General features: G+C 40.0%; 2 protein-coding genes across 2 annotated transcripts; one reads left to right on the top strand and one right to left on the bottom strand.

The window, feature by feature from the left end:
- The first annotated feature begins 302 nt into the window (after positions 1-302).
- Positions 303-2,447, top strand: LOC121756465 (glutathione S-transferase T1-like). The gene is made up of 7 exons (XM_042152016.1): positions 303-452; positions 544-617; positions 702-762; positions 1,026-1,079; positions 1,228-1,307; positions 1,639-1,844; positions 1,963-2,447. Exons 1-7 carry the CDS (start codon positions 388-390, stop codon positions 2,155-2,157), a joined length of 735 nt encoding a protein of 244 aa, XP_042007950.1. The 5' UTR covers positions 303-387; the 3' UTR covers positions 2,158-2,447.
- Positions 2,448-2,547: 100 nt separating this feature from the next.
- LOC121756219 (probable LRR receptor-like serine/threonine-protein kinase At1g63430) lies at positions 2,548-6,998 on the bottom strand. Its single transcript, XM_042151712.1, has 13 exons — positions 6,600-6,998; positions 6,178-6,316; positions 5,977-6,048; positions 5,754-5,897; positions 5,504-5,650; positions 5,017-5,133; positions 4,651-4,715; positions 4,222-4,476; positions 3,874-4,079; positions 3,641-3,773; positions 3,388-3,545; positions 3,094-3,309; positions 2,548-3,012 (listed from the first exon to the last, which is right to left on the bottom strand). Exons 1-13 carry the CDS (start codon positions 6,691-6,693, stop codon positions 2,767-2,769), a joined length of 1,992 nt encoding a protein of 663 aa, XP_042007646.1. The 5' UTR covers positions 6,694-6,998; the 3' UTR covers positions 2,548-2,766.
- Positions 6,999-27,958: the final 20,960 nt, after the last annotated feature.

Genomic DNA, 27,958 nt, shown 5'->3' with positions numbered 1-27,958 from the left:
AATTTCAAAAATGCCCTTTGGCTATTATTTTTTATAAAAATCTGCAAGATTATTTAAGCCATAAGATTAATTTGGAGTATTAAGATGTGTGGCTGAGATTTGTTCTCTAGTTATACACTTAAGATTAGTTATACATTGATCACTATCCTGCTCTAAATATTGTAAAAGTGAAATAAAAAAGTAAATATAGTATAAACGGACAAACGGAAAATAAAAAATGTGATATTTAACGGCGGACGGAGGGAATATTCTGTATTAAAAAATATCCCGAAAAAGAAGAAAGTTATATCGCGAGATTTTGATATACTGTATTTTGTATTCGAGTCCAACACTCCATTCTATTTGGGTGACTAATTGAATTGATAGAGAAGAAGGAAGAGCAAGAAAATGACGCTGACAGTATTTGCAGATCGCATGTCACAACCTTCCCGCGCAATTATCATTTTCTGCAAGTAAATTCTCCTTCTACTTTTCTTTAAAAATTCAATCTTGATCTTTTTTATTTAGTTCGATTGATAAAAGTTGATAAACTGTTTGTTGAAGAGTAAACGGCATAGATTTTGAGGAGGTGAGAATCGACCTCGCCAAACGCCAGCAGTTAACTCCTCAATTTCAAGGTCAAATCATATCCCCCAACTCAATTTTATCTGCGATAGATTTTTGCTGACTATTTTCAATTTTATATTTTTTTTCTGTTAAAGAAATAACACCGATGAAAAAAGTCCCTGCTATAGTGGATGGAAGATTCAAGCTTTTTGAGAGGTGATTCTTTCTTTTTTTCATTTATAAGAATGGTCTATCTATGGTTTGTGCTATTGATCCATTTGTTACAACCAATTTGGATTTTGTGCAGCAAATAAGAACATGGTTTCTGTTTCATGCCTTGCTGTAAATTTAATGCTTGTTAAATTATGCAATTTTGTAAGCCTCAAGAACTCATTTACAAACTGCAACTGTGTTAAAAAATGTGAGGAAATATCAAGTATTCTGGACTATTCACACATTTTTTTGGGTGTGTTTTGCAGTCACGCGATTCTGATATATTTGGCTTGTTCGTTTCCTGGAATCGCCGATCATTGGTACTTCCGATTCCCATGGTTTTTGCATATTTCTGATACATGAATAAGATTGTGTCTGGAGATCCCATCTTGGTTATTGTTGAGTTATATATGTTGTCACTTCTTTGTGAAGTTTCATGTTCTGTAACATAACTCTTGGTCATTCTAGGTATCCTGCCGACCTGTTCTTAAGAGCAAAAATTCACTCTGTGCTGGATTGGCATCACTCGAATTTGCGTAGTGGTGCAGGTGTTTATACTGATCTCTGATGTCTGTCTATGTTTTACCATGTTTCTGTTGCCATCGTTTTATGTAGAAGCATCAAGAAACGATTTCTTATTGTATCATATTAATACTTTCCCAATCAAGGAACTTTGACTTGCATACTAAGTGGTTTTCGGTTGTCATGTCTAGGCTCGTCAAATTGTTAAACCATAACCAAGAAAGAATTTGTATTAGCATCAATCCTGAATAGCCCTTCAATAAATATCAAATAGCTCGACCCAACCATTGATGCTATGCTGGTTGATTCCTATCAGGGCCAGCTAACTTGTTGAAATGCTTGTGTTTCCACTTTCAGCTGGATATGTACTCAATTCGACACTTGGACCTGCACTCGGGCTGCCTCTGAATCCTGAAGCAGCAGCTAAAAGCGAGAAACTCCTTTCAGCATCTCTTGGAAAGATCGAATCTTTCTGGCTTAAAGGAAGAGGGCGTTTCTTACTTGGAAGCACGCAACCTTCTATTGCAGATCTCAGTTTAGTATGCGAGATAATGCAGCTCGAGGTAACGATATTGTGTTTTTGTACGCGTTCAAGTTCTTGGAGAGACTAGAGCATAGATAGCAGTTTTGTGTTTGACATGGTAATATCTTGTTGTGTTGCTGCTATATATAATAATACAGCTTGTGGATGAAAAAGATCGAGAACGAATCTTGGGTCCCCACAAAAGAGTCATGAAGTGGGTTGCTGATACGAAGAATGCAACGAGTCCTCATTTTGACCAAGTTCATTCAGTCCTCCTCAAACTTAAAGAGAAGCTGCAATCTGAGAGAGCAGTTGGCGAGACAAGCCAAAATGTGCTGCCCTCTAAGTTGTAAAACCAACCATGAAGAAGTGGACTCGAAGATGAGAGGTGAGCTGCGTCCAGGAAGCCATGCGATGACGCGACACAACTCAAGTTGAAAAAGAAGAGAAATTACTCATAAGGAATAAGATGTTTTCTATTGTAATTGACTCTAAAGTGTTTTGGTTATATCAGGAAATCTCTCAATGTGTGACATGAGATCCTTGCTGTGTTGGTATATGAATTCCCTTTGTAAAAGAAATACTACTTGTTTATAAGTTTTTGGCCAACTGAAGCACTAACATGAACAATAATTTTGCCAAATTTCCAATTCAAACATAACTTTATGAGCTTTATAACATAACTTTATGAGCTTCCAGCAAACCTCTTTCAAACCTAAAAGAATGAAAAACACAGAGCTCCATTGTTCATAATTGCAAATCATGATCATTCTGAGGGAGGAGGCTTTCCTTCAACACCAAGAACATAAAAAGGAGTCTACAGTGAACCAAAACTTTAGTTATCTCCAAATAAAAATAATAATATATGGAGCATTTACAGGAACTCAAGCACCTCAAGGAGATATGCTACTGCAACTCAGAAAAATACAGTAATTTGTATTTACACTATCAACCAAGACTCACTATGAAGAAAGTGCAAGCTCAGCCCAAGCCAGAGAAGATGCCTTCATCTCCGCAGCTACAGATGTGTCGATGCCACTCTCCAACATCGTGCACAGCTCCACCATGGACGTCCTCGTGCTCGTGCTGGGACCGATGCATAGGTTCACAACGTCACACACCACTTTCAGATCCTCGTTTCTGAAATGCTTCAGCTCAGGATCCACTACTTGTGAAATCACTTCAGGCGAATCCAGATACTCCTTAGCCTGCATATACAAGGCAAAGGTGTTTCCTTTAGAAAAATGAGACAACGAATTTCAAATCAGACGAGCCAAAGAGGCGTGTACCCATTCCACCAAGCATCCTTTATCCTCGCAGTACGAAGGTCTCCCGCTGACAATTTCAAGTAACAGAATCCCGAATGCATATATGTTTCCCTGGATATCAAGATGACGCCCTTCCAAATTATTTGGGAGAATACAAACTGCACCCTCGTTGCTAACGGTGCCCGAGCTTTTCTCTGATCTGGAAAGGACTGTCTTCCAGCACTCAAAATCAACCAGCTGCAGAAGGAGACGAGACTATCTACTAAGAACTTTGTATCTTTTTATGCGATTGATTGACATGTTATCTTGCCTTACCTTGGGAGAAAATTCATCAGTCAGATAAATGGAACCGGAATTCATATTAGATATTGTAAACGGCGGGTCGAGTTCAGCGTGAAGATACTTTAAACCATGGGCAATCCCGATAAGAATCCTCATGCGCCGAGTCCACGAGAATTGGCAGGCTTCTCCATCTACAGTTAATCAGAAAGTATCTGATTTTCAGCTGTTATAACTAAACAACGATGAACTTCCAAATCGAAAAAAGACAAAAGGAAAGATTACATACAATGAAGGTGCTCATAAAGTGTTCCATTTGATGCATAATCAAAAACCAGCATCCTTGTAAACGGCTTGCTTTCCATGCAATAGCCAAGCAATTTACCCACATTCTCGTGATTCAATCTTGCCAACCCAGCCACCTGAATCATGTAATATTAACCTTTAAGCATATTTGCAGAAAGAAAATCTCATAGATTCGACATTGAGCCCTAAGCAAATTTACTTATGATAAAACAGAACCTCTTTCTGAAAAGAAAGCTCGAGGTCGTCTGACCACTGATCTTCTTTAATGCAAAGGGATATCACAGCAATCTCTGGCCCACCTTTCATGGTGCCTTTATATACTAAGCTATCCAGAGACGAGCCGATGATGTTGCTGAAATCTTCACAGGCTATTTCAAGTTCCTGTCTCCTGTACCTTACTACATCCTTCAGTTCCCCGGAATCTGCATAAGCCTTTCATTGTAGGAGCTTGATAGTTTATAAATAAAATTTCTCCTAAGCTAAAACTGACCTATATATTTCACTTATTGGTCACTGAGGGAATAAAATTTCAATCGCTGCAAGTCAGATTCGCAGAAAACCAACCTATATAAATTGAAATGTCGTCCTTAGTACTCAAAGACTTCTTCCACGGGATCCTGACAGAGTGTCTTCTCTTCCACTTCTGGGAGGCCACGAAAAGAGCAATGACAAAGAGCACGCCTACTATAGTTCCAGTACCAATTTCAAGAGCCAAAAGCCACAAAGGTTTTGATTTATTAGTTCGGCTCTTTGCTACCTCTGCAGTAGGCAGGTGCTTCGGGTTACCTGAACGGCCTTTCGCAGGTTGCGCGCCACCCGCTATAGAAAATTTTCCATTATTAGCATCAGTACTCCTTGCATGATTTAACCAAGTTAAACAATACACGTAACATAAGCTTTTAACAATTGACGAAAATTAAGATAGTAGTATAATTTATTTACAACTTTGAGACAAGCATGTGCTTAGAAAGAGCATAAAGCTGGGTTACCTACCACATAGTGCAGCAGATCGTTGCTTCACGTCTTTGTCTTGAAGGCAATTGCCCTGGAAACTTGTCCTATAATAAAAAATATTAGATTCTCAAGTACATTGAACAAAAGAATAAATTAATACTCCTTCCAACCCCAACAAAGATGACCCACTTTATTTTTTTGGTTTCTCCCCGGTCCCAACAAGGATGACTCATTTCTAAAAATTGAAAACAATATTATCTCTCCTTTATTCTTTCTCCAGTTAACACAAAAAACAGCATTGCATAAAAATCTATGTAAGGCTGTCCAAGAAAGGGGTCATCTTCTTGAGGCGGAGAGTAAAATAGATGAAGACTGAAGAGAAAGGCAATAAAGTTGCTAACATACCTAGGAAGATATCCCAAGCATTTAGGTATGATTCCAACCAAAAAATTGAATGAGAAGTCGGCTACTTTTAGTTTGGAGGATCGACAAAATCCCGTGAGCAGGCTGTTTGATGCAGGCCTAATATAGTTATATAAGAAACAATATCCGGAGACAGGTTAGGTGAATTGTAATCTGAGTTAGTAGTGTTTATGTGTAACGACACAACAAATTATCAGATAGAATGCTATTGAAAGTAAATACAGTGAACCAACTAAGAAATTGAGACTAAGTTACTGGTCAGGCATCATTCTCCCAACCTCGGAAATGAGTTGCTCGAGTTTAGTTTAAAGACAGTTTTGGACAACCATAAACATATCTAAATGAACTATGTCAATACCTAATTAGCATGAGCACGTCTTAAAAGTAGAGAATCTGAACATTTTAACCAGGTATTGCAAGGCAGATTAGTGAAGAGAATTACAGGCACATAAAGGAGCTTTATTCTTACATTCCACGTGTATCCGAGATAGAATCTGAACTATTAGCAGGAAGATTTCCTCCAAGCTTATTCCTATCCAGTCTAAGCTCCTCAAGATATTCCAAGTTCCCAAGTTCAGGAGGCAACTTCCCCACCAATCCATTAGATTGAAGATTTCTGTAGAAATGGAAGATGGTCAATGCTAAGAGAAAAATAAAATCCGTGCAACAAAGGAAGAACACCACAGATACACTGATGTCAACAGCCATATTTCACTAACATTTTCACGATGCTTCTTAAGTTCCCAATCTCAGGCGGAATTGCTCCGGTTAGCTGATTCGAACCCAAGTCCAAAACCTTGAGGTTTTTCAGCATGCCTATTTCCTTAGGAATTGCACCAATCAACAAATTTCCATGCAAAATTCTGCCCATGAGCGAGATACATAAAATCAGTCTTAGCCACAATAGCTAATCTTCTACATTGTAAGGAAACAAGAGCTTACAATTCTTGCAAACCCGAGAGCTGGTACAAGTCAGGTGTAATAAACCCCTTCAAAGACTTTCCAGACACATTACTGCAAACCCGAGTAGCACCATAAATGGCAAGTTATGCTGTGCACTACGATTACTTATCACGTTCAAATTGTTTCCTATAATTATTTACACCAACATTACAAACCAATCTTTTGGGCAGAAAATCTTACAGCTTTATTACATGATCTCCACCCACGGAGCAAGCAATGAAAGGCCAACCACAAGGATCGAAGTCGAGAAAGTTCCAATTCGACAACACATGTGAGGGATCCTCCAAAATCTCTCTCTTGAAGGAATTCAAAGCTTCAACTGAACATTCCCACAATTCTAATGTAAGACATAAAATCTTCACAGCATTACTCAGCTCAACTGCTACCACACTCTAACAAACTCATTATATTATCTAAGAACAACTACAACACAAGATCTATCAATACAAATCAAATAATAACCCACATTTCTTCAAGAAAATCAAACAATATCCCAATTTTATTTTTCCAGAGGTCAAACAGTAATTGAATAAATGGTGTACTATACAAAGCAGTTGAATCCAGAATCAAGATCTGTGGATCAAATTAAACCAAGAATTAACCTTCATTTTGGGGGAATGTGGCGCAGTCAGCGAGAAAGAGTCCAAAACTTAAAAAAAGAAGTCCAACTCCACATGAAGTAGACCATCTCATCATTGAAAATGATTATACTTATGTTGGTGACAAAAACCAGTGTAGAAGAAGTGGGCTGGGCTGTTGAAGAACAGATAAAAGCCAGGCCAATTGTGCACAGAATTTAGAGAAATGCTAAAAGAGAAGACAAGAAGAAACCAAGATTCTATCTTTATTCTACGCGGAGAAAAAAGAGAATGGGAGAAATCTGGAATCAAAATCAGCAACAAGGGCGAATGAGAAAGTGATGTTCGTATAGAATTAAAGATTGTGGGTTTAAAACACAGCCGCATTCAGCAAAGTGTTGAAGTTGGAGAGTGAACTCTGGATTGTCTTTTGCACTATTTTCTACACCAAAGTGCCTGCGGTTTGTTTTATTTAATGTTTGGTGATTAAAGAAAAAGTAAAAATTCTGATAATTACCAATTTATCCTATTAAAAGTAAAACATTTGTTTTTTTAGCATCAATTTTTATCTATTAATTTGTTTAATCTGTTAAGTGGAGCTGGAATAAAGTAAGTGAAAAAAATAGATACTTTTTTTCGTTTAAAGTATTTGAGTTGTATTCTTTTTTTGTTGTCCCCTAAGTTAATTGAGTTATTTCTTTTTTTAATCAAAAACTTTATTCTCTCTTATACTTTAGTCTCTCTTCATCTCTCTTATTTTACCATCTTCACTTTGACCTTTAACACATCAATTTTTTAAATCTCGTGTCCAAATGAAATGTCCAACTATCTTGGAACGGAGATAGTACTATTTTCATTTTAGATATGCAGTACTAGTATTCCCTTCGTCCCATTATAGCAATCCAATATTTCTATTTTAGTTCATCGCATATTAGGAGTCTCGGTTAGAATCTTCTATAAATGATAACAGGTTCTACATTCCACTTTATTTTATTATTCCCTCCGTCCCATAAAAATATGTGCACTTTCCATTTTCGTCTGTCCCACAAAAATATGTGCATTTTATTTTTAGAAAGTTATCCCAATTTATTATTCATATATAACAACTTACTTACAACTTATACCATCATTAAACAATACTAATAATATGTGTCACATTATCTACTAATACTACTTTAATTACCTTTCTTCTCATCTCTCTTACTTTACTAATTTTATCTTAATTTATGTGTCATATCAATTGATTATATTTTTATGGGACGGAGAGAGTATAAAACTAATAGAGTATATAAAAATGAGATTCATATTTCACTGACTTTTACAGTGACTTATATTTATATTTTTTAAAATTCATAACAACTAAATTAAGACTATTAAAATGGAATGAATGGTGTAGTACTCCCTCCGTCCCATGCTACTCGCACTTTTCATTTTAGGCCGTAAATTTGGGATTGATTTTTTTGTGTAATTAAAAAAGAATTTTAGGTGTAATGAGACATCACTTAATAAAAGAGCTCTTAACTTAAACTAACATATTAATTAAATGCATTAATTCTAACTTAAATTATAAATAGTGTAAGGACTTTGTGACGAGCCGAAAAGCAAACGTGCGAGTAGCACGGGACGGAGGGAGTAGTATTTAAGTTTTAAATACAATTGATTATAAAATCATCACTTGCCAAGTTTTTGTGATTTATTTCGTCTAAAAGAGTAGATGGTGATTAATTAATAATTTTTGTAAACATACTTTTGTATAGTTCATAAAAGTATGCTATATTTAATCTTGGAAAATATTAGTAGAGCGCTTTCATTAGTAATAGTGCATTGAATAGTGGGATTGTACTATCTAATATGCTTATTTAATAATATATTAATTCCAGGTGAGTGACATTAATAAAACAGATAATACATTAAATGCAACCTTTAGAAAATCTAGCAAAATGCGATAGGAACGGTTATGCAACATAGAATTACTGTAGCACATGTATGTGTATAACTGTGTAACAATATTAAAATGACACTTTTACCGATCGATAAAATTGGAGGTATTAAATTTGTTGTGATTGTCTTAATTGCAATTACTTTAATAAAATATTTGAAATGGTACATTATTTAGAAATTAATCACTACTATAATTATAGGTACATATTCTTTTACCGATCGATAAAATTGGAGGTATTAAATTTGTTATGATTGTCTTAATTGTAATTACTTTAATAAAATATTTGAAATGGTACATAATTTAGAAATTAATCACTACTATAATTACAAGTACATATTTTTTTACACTCTGATATATTATTCAAACAAATCTATATCAAACAAATCAATAGCGATTACATCACGATTAAAAATTGGAATGCAATTCAACCAAAACTTGCTCTCAGCTGTAGAACCTGATGCCCGACCAAGCGTGTGGGCAACTTGATTCGCTAATCGCATTGCGAACCTCATAGAGGATCCAGAAACCTCTTTCAAAAGCTGACGACAATCTTCTACCACTGCCCCAAAGATAGATTCATCCTTCTGTAAACCTGTCACCGCGAGTACTACCGTTTGGGCATCCATTTCAAACTCTATCTCCTTCCATCCCTTTCTTTTGACCCAACTCAGCACCTCTCTCAAGCTAAGGAGCTCGACCATAGATGGGTCAATCACCCTTCCCACCTGTCCACACATCGCCGCTACCACAGTCCCTTCAAAATCTCGAACAACCGCCCCACAACCAACTTTCCTTTGGCTTTCGAACACAGCGGCGTCTATATTGCATTTTAGCACACCATTCCGAGGCTTCACCCATTTTTCCTCTAAGTGGTGTCTCCCACTCGCGCACTAATGGCATTTTGAACCCGAGCTTCTCTCCAAGCCTCCAGACAGCTACGGGCTGCACCAATGATTCCTATAGCTGACCCGTTCTCATTTTGCTGTGTAATTTTGTTTCTACTAAACCATAGATACCATATCACAACAACCACTTCTTCAACTTCCGCCTCTAAATCACCACTCACCAATTTTTCCAGCCATTCAATAAACCCCCTCTCACCTGGCGAGAATAACGACACCCTAAGCCTCTGCCAATAATCACGCGCAAGGCCACAAGAAATAAGGCAATGGATAACAGTTTCCGTCTCAAAGTTGCACACAAGGCAGATCTCTGAGATCTCCATCTGGCGTTGTCGCAATCGGTCCCTCGTTGGGAGGAAATTTCTACACGCCTTCCATAAAATGATCTTCACTTTAGGTGGCACTTTTAGTTTCAAGAGCCTACTCCACACCATCGAGTTTGTCTCCACTTCAAAGGAGCCTTCGTACAAGAACTTATATGCTGAGTGTACAGAGAAGGAGCCTTTCTTCTCCGGACACCAAAATAATGCACTCTCTCTAGAGCACCGGGCCAACGGGATACTCAGCAGCTGCTCAGCTTCTTCTTCATTAAACACAGCTCTCACAACCGCTTCATTCCATACATGTGCCCCCTCAAAGAACAACTCTGATACTATAGCATCACGAAATCGATCATCTCTACACAAGATTGGATGGCGTTTATCGACACTCGGCCACCAATTTCCCCCCATAGATGAGCGTCTCTCTTCCATCGCCAACGTGTTGCCTAAACCTTGCATTCAGACGATCTTTGGCTGCCACTAATCCACTCCAAAACGAACTTTGATTACCAACCTTTCCCGCATCAAGAATCCCATGTCGAGGAAAATATCGAGCTTTAAGAACACGTCCAAGTAACGAGTCAGAATTCTTAATCAATCTCCATAGCTGCTTTCCTAACATCGAGATATTAAATTCTTTCAATTTTCGGAAACCCATACCTCCATTACATTTTGGAACACAAGGTCTATCCCAAGCCGCCCAATGAATTTTCTTCCTATTTTTTGTATCTCCCCACCAATAACCATTTAACATTTTACCAAGGTCATCACAAATGTTGTCTGATAGTAGGAACATATTCATCCAATAGGTGGGTTGAGCCTGCGCCATACTTTTAATTAGTACTTCTTTCCCTGCCATAGACAGTTGAGATTTATTCCACCCTGCTAGTTTTGTCCACACTTTCTCTTTAAGGAACCGAAAGGCAACTTTTTTTTCTCTCCCAACAAACATAGGCACCTCCAAATAAATACCGCATCCATTTCACAAATTTACACCAAGTAACTCACATACCTCAGTCATAGAATTGGTGGAAGTATTGGAGCTGAAGAGAGCCTCTGATTTATTATAATTTATCAACTGACCAAATGCTTCTTCATATTCTTTAATACACCATTTCACAATGTTTCCCTCTAGTTTATTTGCACGGAAGTAAGCTATCATCTGCAAAGAACAAGTGAGAAACAGTAGGTGCCCCTCTTGATATGTGACACCCGTTCCAGCCTCTCCTTCATCCTTAGTATAGCTGAGAAGTCTTCCTCACAGAGGATGAATAGATAGGGGATAAAGGGTCCCCTTGCATTAGACCTCGACTCGCTGTGATTGGGCCCACTTTGTTGTTGTTATTCACCACGAAATATTTCACAGATGATACACACATCAGTATCCACCGAATAAATCGATCATTGAATCCCATACGACAAAGCATCTGTTGTAAGAACCTCCCTTCAATGCGATCATACGCGTTCCTCATATCAAGCTTAAGAGCTGCACAACCCGTCTCACCTTTTGATTTCCTACGCATTCAGTGCATTGATTAAAAAACAATAAGCGCATTATCTGTAATCAACCTCCCGGGAATGAAAGCGCTTTGTGAGTCTGAAACCACTTTGTCAAGGATCTTTTTCAGCCTATTAGCCAACACCTTCGAAATGATCTTGTATAGGACATTACATAAAGCAATAGGCATAAAATCTGCTATGGTCTTTGGCCTTCCCTTTTTTTGGGATCAACGTAACAAACGTGTCATTAAGATCTCTTGATAAAGATTCAGAGTTAAGGATTTGAACACAAAATTCGACAACATCTCTACCAATAATATGCCAAAAACTCTGGAAAAAACCATGATTCATTCCATTGGGACCTGGAGCCTTGTCCGGGTGCATGGAGAAGACTGCTTGCTTGATTTCTATCTTAGTTACCTCCTCGGTCAGCAAAGCATTATCTAATGGAGCCACCCGACCAATCACCGCATCAACGACTGACTCACACACCAACGATTGGGCACAAAACAAATTGGAGAAATATTTAGAAATTACTACCCCCAAACCATCTTCCCAAGATTTCCACACACCATTATCATCTTTCAACTAGGATATAGTATTTTTCTTTTTTCTAGCAGATGCCTTCGCATGAAAATACTTAGAATTGCGGTCACCATCTCGAAGCCCACCCCCTTTGTCTCCAAAAGATTTCTTGTCTTGCAAGAGTATCCGAGTATAATAGTTGGGCCTCCATAACCGTCTTCTCCAGTCCACATCACGTCCCTCTTAGAGCTGACATTTGTCTCTTACTCTCCTTAATCTTCTCGTGAAACTGCTTAGATAAGGAATCCCCCCAATTTTGAAGTGCATGATCACACATATTTATTTTCTTCATAATTTGGTTGCTTGATATAGAGTTCCGGGCTTTTTTCACTATTTCCTTACATTCTCTTTCACGAATCCATAAATTTTCAAAGCGGAAAGGTTTAACCTTCACAACGTATACCTGCGAGCTCGGATGCAGGAGGATCGGAATAAGATCTGATATGGCTGTGACTAAATGCTCAACAATAGCAAGACAATGCTTCCTCCTGCAATTTGGACATGCCACTGCCGTGTCGAGTTTTTCCTCAACCTAGTTATCTGTGCCTCGACCTCTTTCCCAAGTAAATGGATATCCCCGACTCTCAATGCCTATCAGTTCACCATATTCAAGCGCCTGTCGGAAACCTTCACAATTGGGCAAATATATTTATCTCCTTCCTCGTTTCTCAACTGGCAATAGGAGATCGTTAAAGTCCCCTAGACACACCCAAGGGAGCATCGACATATCCTTTAAACTTCTAATAAAATTCCAAGAGTCTCTCCGTCGAGACACCTCTGGAAAACCATAAAAACCAGTAAGGCGCTAAGGCTCTTCACCTTCAAGCTTAACTATAATGTCGATATAATTTCTCGAATAACTTAGAACCGTGATGTTGATAAACGTGAGATACAAGTCTTGCCGGACGAAAATTACAAGGAAAAGAAAATAATGAAAATTACACGTTAAACAACTGAACAATTACACGAAAATATGTTGTGGAAAGCGGTAAGCCGAGTCGAGGAGTCCTCTTTCCGCAAGACGAGTTACGCCCCGGTAGTGCTCTCGGTTTGGCTGTCGTCCCCAAAGATAAAACGGCTTCATCTCTGGAGTAGCAGCACCGCTAGCAACAGAGCTCCGGCGAACGGGAGTGAGGCGGGGGTAGAGCTTCGACTGGAAGTTATGCAGAGAGGGAGTATGCAAAAATGCTTGTGTAGTGTTATACCTAGAATGCAGATGATGCATACCTATTTATAGGCCAAGTCCACCTGCAGGGTATTGATGGAGTCAACAGCCATTATGTGTGCCATGATGGCTTGACTGTAACCGTCGGGGGTTATTGACTGGTGCACTAGCTAGTGGGAGCTGAAGAGACACGACGCACCTGGACACGCTACACGACGGGATACACCATGGACCCGTCGGGGTCCATCGGGGACCTTTTGTCTCCCGTTATGGGTCGGGGTCCAGCGGGGACCTTTTGACTCCCGTTGTGAGCCGGGGTCTAACGGGGACCTTTGGTCTCCCGTTATGCATCGGGGTCCAGTGGGGACCATTTGTCTCCCGTTGTGCGTCGGGGTCCAACGGGACCATGACGTGAACCAGGACCCGTCGGGGATATTGATAAACATGAGATACAAGTCTTGCTGGGCGAAAATTACAAGGAAAAGAAAACAATGAAAATTACACGTTAAACAACTGAACAATTACACGGAAATATGTTGTGGAAAGCGGTAAGCCGAGTCAAGGAGTCATCTTTCCGCAAGACGAGATACGCCCCAGTAGTGCTCTCGGTTTGGCGTGTCGTCCCCAAAGATAAAACGGCTTCGTCTCTGGAGTAGCAGCACCGCTAGCAACAGAGCTCCGGCGAACGAGAGTGAGGCGGGGACAGAGCTTCGACGGGAAGTTATGTAGAGAGGGAGTATGCAAAAATGCTTGTGAAGTGTTGTACCTAGAATGCAGAGGATGCATGCCTATTTATTGGCCAAGTCCACCTGCAGGGTATTGATGGAGTCAACAGCCATTATGTGTGCCATGATGGTTTGACTGTAACCGGCAGGGGTTATTGACTGGTGCACTAGCCAGTGGTAGCTAAAGAGACACGACGCACCTGGACACGCTACACGACGAGATACACCATGGACCCGTCGGGGTCCATCGGGGACCTTTTGTCTTCCGTTATGCGTCGGGGTCCAGCGGGGAGCTTTTGTCTCCCGTTGTGCGTCGGGGTCCAATGGGACCATGACGTGAATCAGGACCCGTCGGGGATAGCGTGGAGTTTAGGGTGGTCTAAAAAGAACAAACGGGGCTCGAACCACGCTCAACGACCAACTCCAAAGAACAGCCCAAAGACCAATTGCCAAGGCACAAGGCACAAGGCACCAGGCACCCGGTGCACGGGGCACGGGCACGGGCACGGGTCATGGGATACGGGACACGGGTCACGGGTCACGATGCACGGTGCGCGGGTCGCGGGCCGGCGGCGGTGGCGCGCGCGTGTGGGCTCTGTCAACCGTCTTATTTCACATAGCTCATTTCTAGCTTTATTGTGACCAACTTTAATATATTATTTCTCACTACCGGGAATCGGATTTGAGAAAATGAATATACTACGGTCATCTACTCGGAACGTAGATCGACGTTATTGCATTTAATTTCACAAAATTAAATGTCTTGTGACATCTATTATTAGTCAAAAATCATTTGACCAAGCACGATTCCAACAATCCCCCACATGAGTGGAAATTGCCAAATGCATATGTATGCAGACACAAGCTCAACCCTCAAGAGGTATGTAAGCATAAGGATAGGTAGTTTTTGACTTTGAACCATCCATAGTTAACACCATCGGATACACAGGCGGACTAGTAGCGGATGCTTTGAACTATTCCTCCACGGCGTGCACCGAGACAATGATGTTAACACTTAAACACCTCAACCTCATCCGTTCTCACGTTTTGTGTCCATTTCAGGCCTTGGACACCACTTTGGATTCATAAGTGTATTGTTTGAAGCGACCCCACTTCACACTTACATAGGTGATTCCTCGTTGAGTAGCTTGTCATACTCGTTCTCCTTGAGAACTTTATCTCAACGAGATCCTTTAGGAATCATTAAAAGTCATAGACTTAACCTCACCACTAGACAAGTTTTTCTAACACTCTATTGCTCTCTAGGGAATAGATATAGATGAATGTTTCACACGAACTCTCATAGCTTAGTTTTCCCATTGAACCAAGTTCTTGGGATCTCCAGTCATCATGGTTGGGTTACCACTATGACAATTCTTTAGCTTGTGGATTTCAAACCCATTCCCTCTAGCAATTTATTCATTTGATCACGATTTAACCCTTTGGTTAGCGGATCCGCTAGATTATCCAATGACTTCACGTAGTCAATCGTAATCACCCCTGTTGTGATCAAATGTCTCACGGTATTATGTCGTCGACGAATGTGTCAAGACTTACCATTGTACAAGCCATTATTTGCCCTCCCAATAGCGGCTTGGCTATCACAGTGAATTAACACTGGAGGCACGGGCTCTGACCAACACGGAATATCTTCAAGGAAGTTTTTAAGCCATTCGGCTTCTTCCGTGGCTTTATCTAAAGTTATGAATTCAGAGTCCATAGTGGATCGGGTTATACATGTTTGTTTCGTGGATTTCCACGAGACAGCACCACCCCCAATAGTAAAGACATATCCACTTGTTGAAAGTGAGTCTTTGTTATCGGATATCCAATTTGCATCGCAGTACCCTTCAAGTACCGGGGGGTATCTTGAAAAGTGTAGCCCATGATTTTGAGTATACTTGAGATATCTCAAAGCTCTTACAAGAGCTTTCCAATGCTCTTTGCTTGGATTGCTCGTATAACGGCTCAACTTGTTCACGACGCAAGCAATATCAGGTCGAGTGCAATTAGTAAGATACATAATGCATCCAATGACCCGTGCATAATCTTCTTGTGCAACGGGCTCACCCCTGTTCTTGCTCAAGTGAACATTGAGCTCTATAGGCGTCTTAGCCGGGACGCCATCATAGGCGTTGAACCTCTTTAATACTTTCTCAACATAATGAGATTGTGTTAATGTGATTCCTTCGGATGTTCTTAGAATTTTCATTCCAAGAATTACATCGGCTAGACCCATATTCTTCATGTCAAAGTTTCTCTTTAACATGGCTTTCGTGTCGTTAATCACTTGGGTGTTACTACCCATGATTAACATATCATCAACATAGAGACACACTATAACATATTCATTATTAGTGTTCTTAATGTAGACACATTTGTCACATTCGTTGATTTTAAATCCATTTGATAACATCACGTTATCAAATTTCAAGTGCCACCGCAACGGCGCTTGTTTCAATCCATAGAGGGATTTAACCAGCTTGCATACATTTTTCTCTTGTCCAGGTACTACAAAACCTTCAGGTTGTTCCATATAGATTTCATCTTTGAGGTCACCATTTAGAAACGCGGTCTTAACATCCATTTGATGAATATCAAGATTGTGCACAACAGCAATCGCTAGAAGCACTCGAAATGATGTAATCCTCGTTACAGGTGAGTAGGTATCGAAGAAATCGTAGCATTCCTTTTGTTTAAAGCCTTTGACCACCAGTCGAGCTTTATACTTATCCACTGTTCCATCGGCCTTAAACTTTCTTTTAAGGACTCATTTGCATCCTAAAGGTTTAGCACCTTCAGGTAGATCAACCAACATCCACGTGTGGTTTAGCAAAATTGAATCAATTTCGCTTTAAACAACTTTTTTCCATTGCAACCCGTCTGGGCCTGCAAAGGCTACTTTTATCGATGTTGGTTCTTCATCCAACATAAATGCAATATAGTCAGGACCAAATGTCTTTGGTGTTCTGATCCTGCTACCACGTCTTAGTACCACATCGTTTGGATCATGCCATGTTCGCTTGCGCGATTCAGGCTCTTCATCCACTGATTTAGAACTAGTGGCTTCATCCTCAGTTCTCGTCTCAGAATTGGGTGCAATATTTTCCTTGTCTTTGCGAGGAAATATATTTTCAAGAAATACAACATTTCTTGACTCGATTGTTGTTCCCACGGTCACAGTCAGTATTTCAGACTTGTGCACAACAAATCGATATGCACTACTATTAAGTGCATACCCAATAAAGATACAATCAACCGTTTTAGGACCGATTGTAACTTCTTTGGGCGGAGGAACCATTACCTTAGCCAAACACCCCCACACTTTGAGGTATTTGTAGGATGACTTCCTTCCCTTCCACAACTCATAAGGAGTAACATCCTTACCTTTGCGTGGAATTTTGTTTAGGATGTAGTTGGCTGTAAAAAAAGCTTTCCCCCCACACGTTCTGGGGCATCCCCGAACTGATCAGTAACGCATTCATCATCCCTTTGAGAGTTCGATTCTTGCGTTCTGCAACACCATTAGATTGTGGTGAATATGGTGCAGTCGTTTGGTGAATTATACCACTTGCGTTGCATAATTCCTCAAACGGGGCTACGTATTCACCCCATCTATCATTTCGAATCATTTTGATTTTACATCCAAGTTGATTCTCGACTTCGTTCTTATAATTTTTGAACGCTTCTATTGCTTCGTCTTTACTTCTTAAAAGATAGACATAACAATATCGTGTGCAATCATCTATGAATGTGATAAAGTATTTTTTACCACCTCTCGTTTGCACCAATTTTAAGTCACATACGTCCGTGTGAATTAATTCTAGGGGTTTCGTGTTCCGTTCAACCGAATGAAACGGTAACTTAGTCATTTTCGCCTCAAGACAAGTTTCACATTTGTTTTGAGTTTCTACTTCATTTGTCTTTAGTAAATCTAAACTTACTAATCTTTTAATGACATTTTGATTTACATGTCCCAATCTATTGTGCCACAAGTTAGAACACTCAGTCAAATAAGAAGAAGTAGATGCATTCTTATTATTAGCCAACGGCTTAGGAACATGGCGTACAACTACACTAAGCTTGAAAAGTCCGTCGGTTACAAAGCCTTTTTTGAGTGACTTTCCAAACTTGTACAAAGAAAACCTATCAGATTCAAATACAAGTTTAAATCCCTTATTCACTAGTATTGATCCTGACACTAGGTTCTTGTGGATGTCCGGGACGTGCAGCACATCCTTCAAAGTGATGGTGACGTCGGACGTCATCATGAGAACGACGTCTCCAATGCCGAGGACTTGAGACGAGGCTTGATTCCCCTTGTTGATTTTCCTCCCTTCAACAGCGGTGTAGGAGGCGAACTTGCTCTTATCGGCACAGACGTGGGCAGTAGCTCCAGTGTCGATATAGCAGCCACCTTTGTTATCAACAAGGTTGACTTCTCCCGTGACCACAGCAACAAGGTCACTTTCATCCCAGTCCTTGAACTCTTTTTCAACAACGTGGGCAGCCGGCTTCTTCTTCGGCTTGCGACAGTCCTTGGAAAAATGGCCAGGTTTGCCACAGTTGTAGCAGTTGCCTTCAACCTTCCTCGCAGGCTGCTTCTTCTTGCCCTTGTCCTTTGCAATTGGACGGGAGCGTTTGTTGGAGGGACCGCCCTGCTCCAACAGATTGGCTTTAGCAACAGGTGGGCCATGGCCCTTAGCCAAACCATCGCGTTTGCGCACGTCTGACTCGATGCGCAGCTTCACGATCAAGTCTTCAAGATTCATCTCCTTTCGCTTGTGCTTAAGGTAGCTCTTGAAGTCCTTCCAGCCGGGTGGAAGTTTTTCAATGACCGTGCCCGCCGTGAAGGTTTCAGGCATGGCCATTCCCTCGGCAGCGAGGTCGTGGATGATCAGCTGGAACTCTTGCACTTGGTCCATGATCGGTCGGGAGTCGACCATTTTGTAGTCCAAGTACTTGGCTATTACAAATTTCTTAGTACCCGCATCATCACTACGGTACTTCTTATCTAGCATTTCCCACACTTGTTTTGATGTGGGAATAGTACAATATACGTTATAGAGACTATCATCTAAAGCACTTAAAATAAAGTTTTTACAAAAATAGTCTCATTTGCGCCAAGCGTCATACTCGACGTACATCTCGACACGTGCCTCGTCCTCGCTTGGCGGGGTTGGCTCGTTCTCCTTGAGGAAGTTCACGACGCCCAACGTTGTTAGGTAGAACAACATTTTCTGTTGCCATCTCTTGAAGTCCGTTACAGTGAACTTCGACGGCTTCTCGGCGGGTGGCATCATCCTTGGTGCCATTGGTGCCGAGCTTGTCCCATGAAAGAGACCAAGTCCGTTGCCCCCGTAGGAGCTAACAATTGGTTGGGGCACAGTACCCCCCACAGTTGAGTGGAGCATGGAGCCCCCCGCATTTGTACCGATCCCGATGGATCCAGCACCCGTGCCGACCCCGGAGGATCCAGCACCCGTGCCGACCCCGGAGGATCCAGCACCCGTGCTGCCCCCGAAGGAGCTAGCACTCGTGCCGACCCCGGAGGGTCTAGCACCCGTGCTGCCCCCGAAGAAGCTAGCACCCGTGTTGACCCCGAAGAGTCCAGCACCCGTGCCGTGCCTCAAAGCCCCGACACTCGACCCAATTAAGGATCCAATGGAACCACTGAAAGTGGAACCGACCGATCCACTCGAGGTGAATCCGGTAACCGTCCCGAAGGGGTTGTCAAACACCCACGGGGCGGTAGACGGGTCAGTCGACATCTCCAAGCAAAGGTGTTGATTTCAGTTCAGTTGGTGTGTGTAAAGTCATTTAATGGCAAGAATATCTCGTCTTGCGATTGTTGACAAACGTGAGATACATGTTTTGCCGGGCGAAAATTACAAGGAAAAGAAAACAATGAAAATTACAAGTTAAACAACTGAACAATTACACGGAAATATGTTGTGGAAAGCGGTAAGCCAAGTCGAGTAGTCCTCTTTCCGCAAGACGAGATACGCCCCGTAGTGCTCTCGGTTTGGCGTGTCGTCCCCAAAGATAAAACAACTTCGTCACTGGAGTAGCAGCACCGCTAGCAACAGAGCTCCGACGAACGGGAGTGAGGCGGGGGCAGAGCTTCGACGGGAAGCTATGCAGATAAGGAGTATGCAAAAATGCTTGTGTAGTGTTGTACCTAGAATGCAGAGGATGCATGCCTATTTATAGGCCAAGTCCACCTGCAGGGTATTGATGGAGTCAACAGCCATTATGTGTGCCATGATGGCTTGACTGTAACCGCCGGGGGTTATTGACTGGTGCACTAGCCAGTGGGAGCTGAAGAGACACGACGCACCTGGACACGCTGCACGACGGGATACACCATGGACCCGTCGGGTTCCATCGGGGACCTTTTGTCTCCCGTTATGGGTCGGGGTCCAGCAGGGACCTTTTGACTCCCGTTGTGAGTTGGGGTCCAACGGGGACCTTTGGTTTCCCGTTATGCGTCGGGGTCCAGCGGGGACCTTTTGTCTCCAGTTGTGCGTCGGGATCTAACAGGACCATGACATGAACCAGGACCCGTCGGGGATGTTGATAAACGTGAGATACAAGTCTTGTTGGGCGAAAATTATAAGGAAAAGAAAACAATGAAAATTACACGTTAAACAACTGAACAATTACACGGAAATATGTTGTGGAAAACGGTAAGCCGAGTCGAGGAGTCCTCTTTCCGCAAGACGAGATACGCCCCGGTAGTGCTCTCGGTTTGGCGTGTCGTCCCCAAAGATAAAACGACTTCGTCTCTGGAGTAGCAGCACCGCTAGCAACAGAGCTCTGGCGAACGGGAGTGAGGCGGGGGCAGAGCTTCGACAGGAAGTTATGCAGAGATGGAGTATGCAAAAATGCTTGTGTAGTGTTGCACCTAGAATGCAGAGGATGCATGCCTATTTATAGGCGAAGTCCAACTGTAGGGTATAGATGGTTTGACTGTAACCGCCGGGGGTTATTGACTGGTGCACTAGCCAGTGAGAGCTGAAGAGACACGACGCTCCTGGACACGCTAAACGACGGGATACACCATGGACCCGTCGGGGTCCATCGGGGACCTTTTATCTCCCGTTATGGGTCGGGGTCCAGCGGGGACCTTTTGACTCCTGTTGTGAGCCGGGGTATGGGTCGGGGTCCAGCGGGGACCTTTTGACTCACGTTGTGAGCCGGAGTCCAACAAGGACCTTTGGTCTCCTGTTATGCGTCGGGGTCCAGCGGGGACCTTTTGTCTCCCGTTGTGCGTCGGGGTCCAACGGGACCATGACGTGAACCAGGACCCGTCGGGGATAGCGTGGAGTTTGGGGTGGTCTAAAGCACGGTGCACGACCAGCTCCAAAGAACAGCCCAAAGACCACCCAAAGACCAATTGCCAATGCACAAGGCACAAGGCACCAGGCACCCGGTGCACGGGTCGCGGGTCCAGGGCGAGCGACGGTGCGCGCGTGTTCGCGCGTGTGGGCTCTGTCACCCGTCTTATTCCACGATAATTATTACACATGATAATTCATCTGATTAAATACTTCATCAAAGAAGTCTATCATCCCCGATGTGGGATAATTAACATTTAGTTAATTAATCCCTTAGCCTTTTCACATAGCTCATTTCTAGCTTTATTGTGACCAACTTTAATATATTATTTCTCACTCACCGGGAATCGGATTTGAGAAAATGAATATACTACAGTCATCTACTTGGAACGTAGATCGACGTTATTGCATTTAATTTCACAAAATTAAATGTCTTGTAACATCTATTATTAGTCAAAAATCATTTGAATAAACACGATTCCAACATGTGATTGTATCGTTCTTTCTCCCGAACATCACTAAACCTCCTCCAATACCCACTCTTTTATCGATCAGACCACCTTCAAAACCAAATTGTGCTTTCACATATTGGTACAATTATTAGTATTATTTAGTCTAATGCCCGAATTTTGGAGCGATTTATAAAAATGACATTAATGCTAAAAAATGTTTTGATTTATACTTTTGTGCTTAAAGTCTTAAACAATGACGCATGTATATCTGATTTTCACATTAAATTTACAGTTTGACTTATTCGTCAAGTATTAATTAAGGGGGCATTTATTTATTATATTACCTACGCCTATAAAATTATCATTATAAAGGAGTATATTTTTAGTGTGTGTGTTGGGGGGACCTTATTTCCTTTAACAAATGCTTGGAATATTTTAAGATCATGTTGATTCATTGAATATTCTCTCTACTTTAAAAATAAGTATTATATTTTCTTTTGATTTTGATATATTGAGTTTGCCAGTTTGGTATTGAGCTATTAATTGTTTTTTATGCATATATATTCTTTTGTTTTTCAATATAATAGTAAAATAATACCTAAGTTAGATATATATACAAATTATGAATTTAGTATTCTTACAGATAAAATGACATTATAAGTATATAATAATGAGTAATAGCCGCTAATATTATTGATAATTTCCCACGTGAAAGTCAATTAAATCACAAATTTTGGTGTTTTATGTAATATTCCTAACCCGTCCTGGCTCACCGTTTTTCGATGAAATTTAGCTACGTTAAAGCCGATAAATCTATGTGGATGCAGCAAATTTATAATGGACCAAAATAACATTGTTTTGGCCAACCAATTTAATTTTGAATTAATAACCTTTTATTTTATTTATTAAATAATTAGGATTATTGCGTTGTAACTTTCGAAAATATTAGTTTATTTCACAAACTTTCAACTTGGTATATAAATTAAGGATACTGGTGTCTAAAATTATGAACTTTGCCTAAAATTTAGTATTTCTCATGAACTTTGAAATTGGTATATAATATCACAAACTTTGCATTTTGTTTGGCATTTCCCAAACTCACTCAAGTAAGATATTTTCTAGGGATGTTGAAACGGGTACCCGTGGGTACATGCACCCGATTTCGGCCGAAAAGTTAGTCACGATAACTGTCCCGCAGTTAGTCGGGTATTACCTGATACCCAAGTCGGGTATCCCGCACCCGACACCGCCGGTACCCGACCCGAAACATTTTTTTTATTTTTATTTTTCAAATCTTCTTTTATTATTATTATTTGTATATTTTAGATGATTTTTTAAAAATACTACTTGCTTAATGTAATAGTCTCACTTGAAACTTTATTTTTATTATTTAATTTTGTTGAGAATTGAGATGAAGCAATGTAATCCTTGATTCTTTGTCTTCGTCTATTTCTAATTTTTAAGTTAAATTTATATTGTTACAGTTATACATCTGAATTCAAGAACAAATAAGGAATTAGAAGATTAAATAATCATATGAGCTGCACAAATGCTCATTTGAATAAATTTTAAGAATAATTGAGAACTTATATTTTAAAAATAATAATTTGAAATATCTTCGTTAAATTTTCATGTTACCACCCGTAAATTGTAATCCAAATTTAATTACAATGCCAAAAAATCCAAACTCCAAATCACCATTCAAAAATCTAAATATGAAAACAATTAAATAAAAACTCATAGTTACCTGAATGGACTGAATCAGTGGCGGCAAATACGGGTGGAAGGAGGAGACAGGTGGAAGGAGACAAGGTCTTGAATAGTAGAGTAAGAGAAAAGATGGAAAAACGATAAAAACACTTAACCCTAGCTAATTGAATGTTAAAAACTTTAAAATACGTTTTGTAATATATTATTAATAAACAATTACATTATGATTTGTAAGCCAGTCTAGTCAGCAAGTATTAAAATAAAAAATAAAAAATTATAAATATCAATATGCATATCGGGTATTTCGAGACTATCGGGATTACCCGTTCGGGTATCGGGATACCCGATACCCGCAAAACCCAAAATAATTATACCCGACCCCGCCCCATTTCCCGATTCCGTTGGGTAACGGGTACTCGATACCTGCCGGGTATCGGATCGGGTTCGGGATTACCCGTTACCCGCTACCCGTTTCGACACCCCTAATTTTTTCATTAAAATCTTATTTTACGTAAGCAACCGTGATACGTTTTATGATATTTTAAACCACTTTTCAAGTTCATATCATATAGGATAAAAAGTCACGTTGAAAACCACGTTGATTTAATTGTGTCAAGTATGATAAAAAAAAGCCTCGTAAGTTAGTCAAATATAGTAATAGACATGCCGTGAGAAATACCAAACAAAATGCAAAGTTTGTGATAATATATACTAATTTAAAGTTCATGGGAGATACCAAATTTTAGGCAAAGTTTATGATTTTAGGGACCAATTTCCCTATAAATTAACATAGGTCGGGATGTTAATTTCCTAACCATTCGATTAGGTGACATATTTAGCCTTCGTGGCTTGTAGGAATGTTGTGTGGATTTAGTCTACGTTTAACATAAGCGGCAAGCATGGAACGATGATATACACGACGAAGTGCGCCAACTCCTTCCACTTCCCTACGTTCGGAATCGATACGATCCGTTAAACTTCACAACAATTAGAGTATTTGTTATAGAAATAACTGTGGAAAACATATTCATTCAACTAAAACTTTAGTTGTTTTCTTATTTTTAGTAAATTTCATTCTCATGTGTTGTTTAGAAGAGCCAAAGCGATGTACTGCCCTACAAGCCCTTGCTTTACCCTCCCAAATTCAATTTGATACTTGAAATCTTGTGCGTCTCCCTCAATAGTACATAACTGATTTGGAGAGAGAGAGGTGGAGAGAGAGAAAAAACCCTAACTAATGACATGTCACTTGTCTTTGTAAATGAATGTTAACTTATTTAATGAAAATTAAAAGTTTTAAAGGGTTAGACTTAAGTTGTTTTGAATGGAATTCATGTATTTTACGTGAGCTTTAGTCTATATTCTTTAAGTTTTTTGAAATGTTTTTTAAGAGGTGAAGAGACGAAGATCGAACCAACGATTTGACAAAGTTGGATGGTCTGCTGGTGAGATCCAACCCAACGACCTGCTAGTTGGTGGCGTGGTGAACTCAGCGGTCTGCCAAGTCGGTCAAATATATCAGATTTCGCCCAAGATCGAAGCTATCTTATCCTCTGCAGTCCAAGCAGGTCTCAAATCGAATATGAGGATTTCCATATGTAGGGATCAGACTAGCTTTGGATTCACTATTTACCGAGACCTCTTTGGTCTTGTTACAAGATAGCTCAGTCAAACTATCAACCAAGCGACTGATATTACAGGAACACTAGCTATTACAATTGAAGCCAACTAATGAACTCAGACACCGCACTCCTGGACCAGAATCCTCAGAAACCACCGAGAACCCTGTCACTAGAAACCCTAGTTAGTAAAGGATGAAAGATCCTTTCGGATCTAAACAAAACATGCAGTAAAATGAGAGATAACAAAGGAATCGCATAGATCTTGTAGCTATGGCTCAGCCACCAGCTAATAGTACAGATCTATTCACCAAATCAACGATCCAAGGGAGCAACGTTGAATCCAACCGTAAAATCCTTCACACACCACGGATTACAACCCCAAACCACTCCACAACACCAGATCTGACCACTCCCAGACCTCACAACCACAAGAAACCTCTCAACAAGAAACCCTAACTTCTCTAGAACCCAAGCAACCGAAGCAGTTGCTTATCTCCACCCACACACAGGTTTAATCACTCAAACAACCATTGTGTAACACTCAGAGAATCATCAGAGAAGAAGAACTCAAGGGAAACTCAAAAGACTCGAGAGAGAGAGGAGTGAGAAAAAATATCAGAATGAGAATGAAATTGAAACGGTTGAGGGAGTGAGGGGGTATATCATCCGCAGTAGTGGGCTAGGGCAAGCACACATCCCAAATAGTACCTGGGCAAAAATAATCCCAGGCTCAACAAATAATAGTCCACCAACTTAACAGCCCAAACAATCAATACCATCCCTATAAATACTCAATTAAAGAACATAATGCTACATTAGATATCAATCAAAGCTCAAACACCCAAGGAAGTTCAAGGCACAAAAGAAAGACTGGGGGTGGGGGACTCAAGACTGAATCAATGAGTTTTGTCTAGTATTTTTTTTTATGTTTGTTTATTAGTATTGTTTTGTTTACTTGTATATGGGTAACTAAATTATTGAATTTTAGAATTTGATAGTTGCTACTCTTATGTTCTTTTAATTATTTATTTTTTATATCAAGTCTGCTTTTATTTTATATATCATTGGAGATAATGCGTTTGATTTTTTGACAAACAATTCAATAATAAGATGATTCTTGATATAAAGATGATTATGGGTGATTTATGATTGACCTTAACTATAACTTACTGCATTTGATATTTATAATAACTACCTGCATGTGTATAAGCTTTTAGGGGTCATATAATACTTGGTTTTTTCTTCTTTAAATTAGTTAAGAATATTTAAGACAGACACGCTGAGATGCTTATGTTTAGAAATAATTTTTTTATAATGAAAAACAAGATAAAGTATTTGGTTACTTAGAGCATCCGCAGCGGTTGAAGGACGGCGTCTGTCCGTCCTTGCCAGCGGCACGGCACCCGCTGTCCGCCACTGACGCTGCGCTGCTCGATGCATCGAGCATGTCCGTGCCAGCGAGCAGCTGACGTGGCGCGTTCTGATTGGCCAACGACATTTCCGTTGAAAATTATTTTTTTAAAAAAATCAAAAATAATACCAAAAATTAAAAAAAAATATTTTCAGATTCCCAAAAATATGGCCGTTTTTTTACCGTTTTTCTGAAATTTTTTTAATTTTTTTTATTCCCAAAATCATCTATAAATACACACATTTATCATCCATTTTTCACATCAAATCATCTCCCATTCATCTCTCATTCATATTTTTCATACAACTTATCTACATCTTCATCTCTCACTCAAACCCTCTCAAATGGATTTCACCAATCTCATTGCCGGATCCAACAACGACTTGAACGTGCTCTATTCTTCACCACTCTTCAATGATGTTTTGAATGGTGTAGCACCGGCGATCGACTTCACCATCAACGGAAATGCATACCACATTGGTTACTATCTCGCCGATGGTATCTACCCAAGGTGGTCGACTTTCGTGAAGACGCTCAGTAACCAGCAAGACCCGAGACGGGTTCTTTTTGCAAGCGTCAAGAGTCCGCTCGGAAAGACGTCGAAAGAGCTTTTGGAGGCCTTCAAGCCAGATTCAACATTGTGAAGGCCCCGTCTCGGCTGTGGTACGTGAAAAATATCGCCGACATCATGTACACGTGTATTATCTTGCACAGCAGGATTATAGCTGACGAAAGACCGATGGCGGCTAATTTTTACGACGAGGATGAAGCCGGAAGCTCAACCGCGAGGTCTCCCCCACGTCGAGGTGTGCATACGACGGTGGGCGAGAGGATCGAAATAAGGAACACAATGCGCGATACCCGAGCCCTCATTGAGCTACAAGAAGACCTAATCAAACACATTAGGGCGAAATTCGGCCACGAGTAGTGGGTTTTTTAAATTTTATGAATTTAATTATGTAATTTTTAGGATTTTAATTATGTACTTTTAATTTTTAGGATTTTAATTATGTAATTTTTATTTTTTTTATAATTTGTAATAGTATTCCAGATATTTTTAATGCATTTTAATTTTGTAGAAATGTTTTTATTTAAATTGAATAATAGAATGGTGGGACCCTTGAGCTTGTCCTTGCGGAAGAACACAGATGTGGGTGTTATGCTCTTGCCTAATAGCAGGGAGTAAAAGTGGGTCCGAGTCCACATCCGTACTTGTTGGCAAGAGCACGGATGTGGATGCTCTTGTACTTTCCAAATTATATACTCCATAGATTTTGGAAAAGAAATCATTGGAAAAACTTGAAGGGACAGTTGTGGGAAAGATGTTTTTAATTTTGCAGATAAGGCTGGAGCATTTGTTTAAAGAAAAATACTCTCATTTCGATTCCCATGGACACATTAATGTAATCTGTGTAAATAATAGTAGTTGTTCAAAGAAAAAGTATTGTTTCAATTTTCATGGATACATTTATATAATTTTGTGTGCATAATGGTTGTACATAATTTTAATATTAAACTTCCCAATTGAAGAGAATGAAACTAATTATTAAATAATTATAATATTGATTTGTTGTCATTGAAATTGAATATTAATTCTGATTTTTCTTTTGATAATTTTTTTAACAAAATTACTGGTGAAAATTTTCGTTGGTGATTACCGACAGACAAAATTCGTCAATAATATATTATTTAATTTATTTTATCATTAA

Source organism: Salvia splendens, chromosome 11 (assembly GCF_004379255.2).
Source record: "Salvia splendens isolate huo1 chromosome 11, SspV2, whole genome shotgun sequence".
In the NCBI taxonomy this organism is placed as follows: Eukaryota; Viridiplantae; Streptophyta; class Magnoliopsida; order Lamiales; family Lamiaceae; genus Salvia; species Salvia splendens.
Note: the sequence above shows the minus strand (reverse complement) of the source record. Positions and strands in the feature narration are given on the sequence as shown.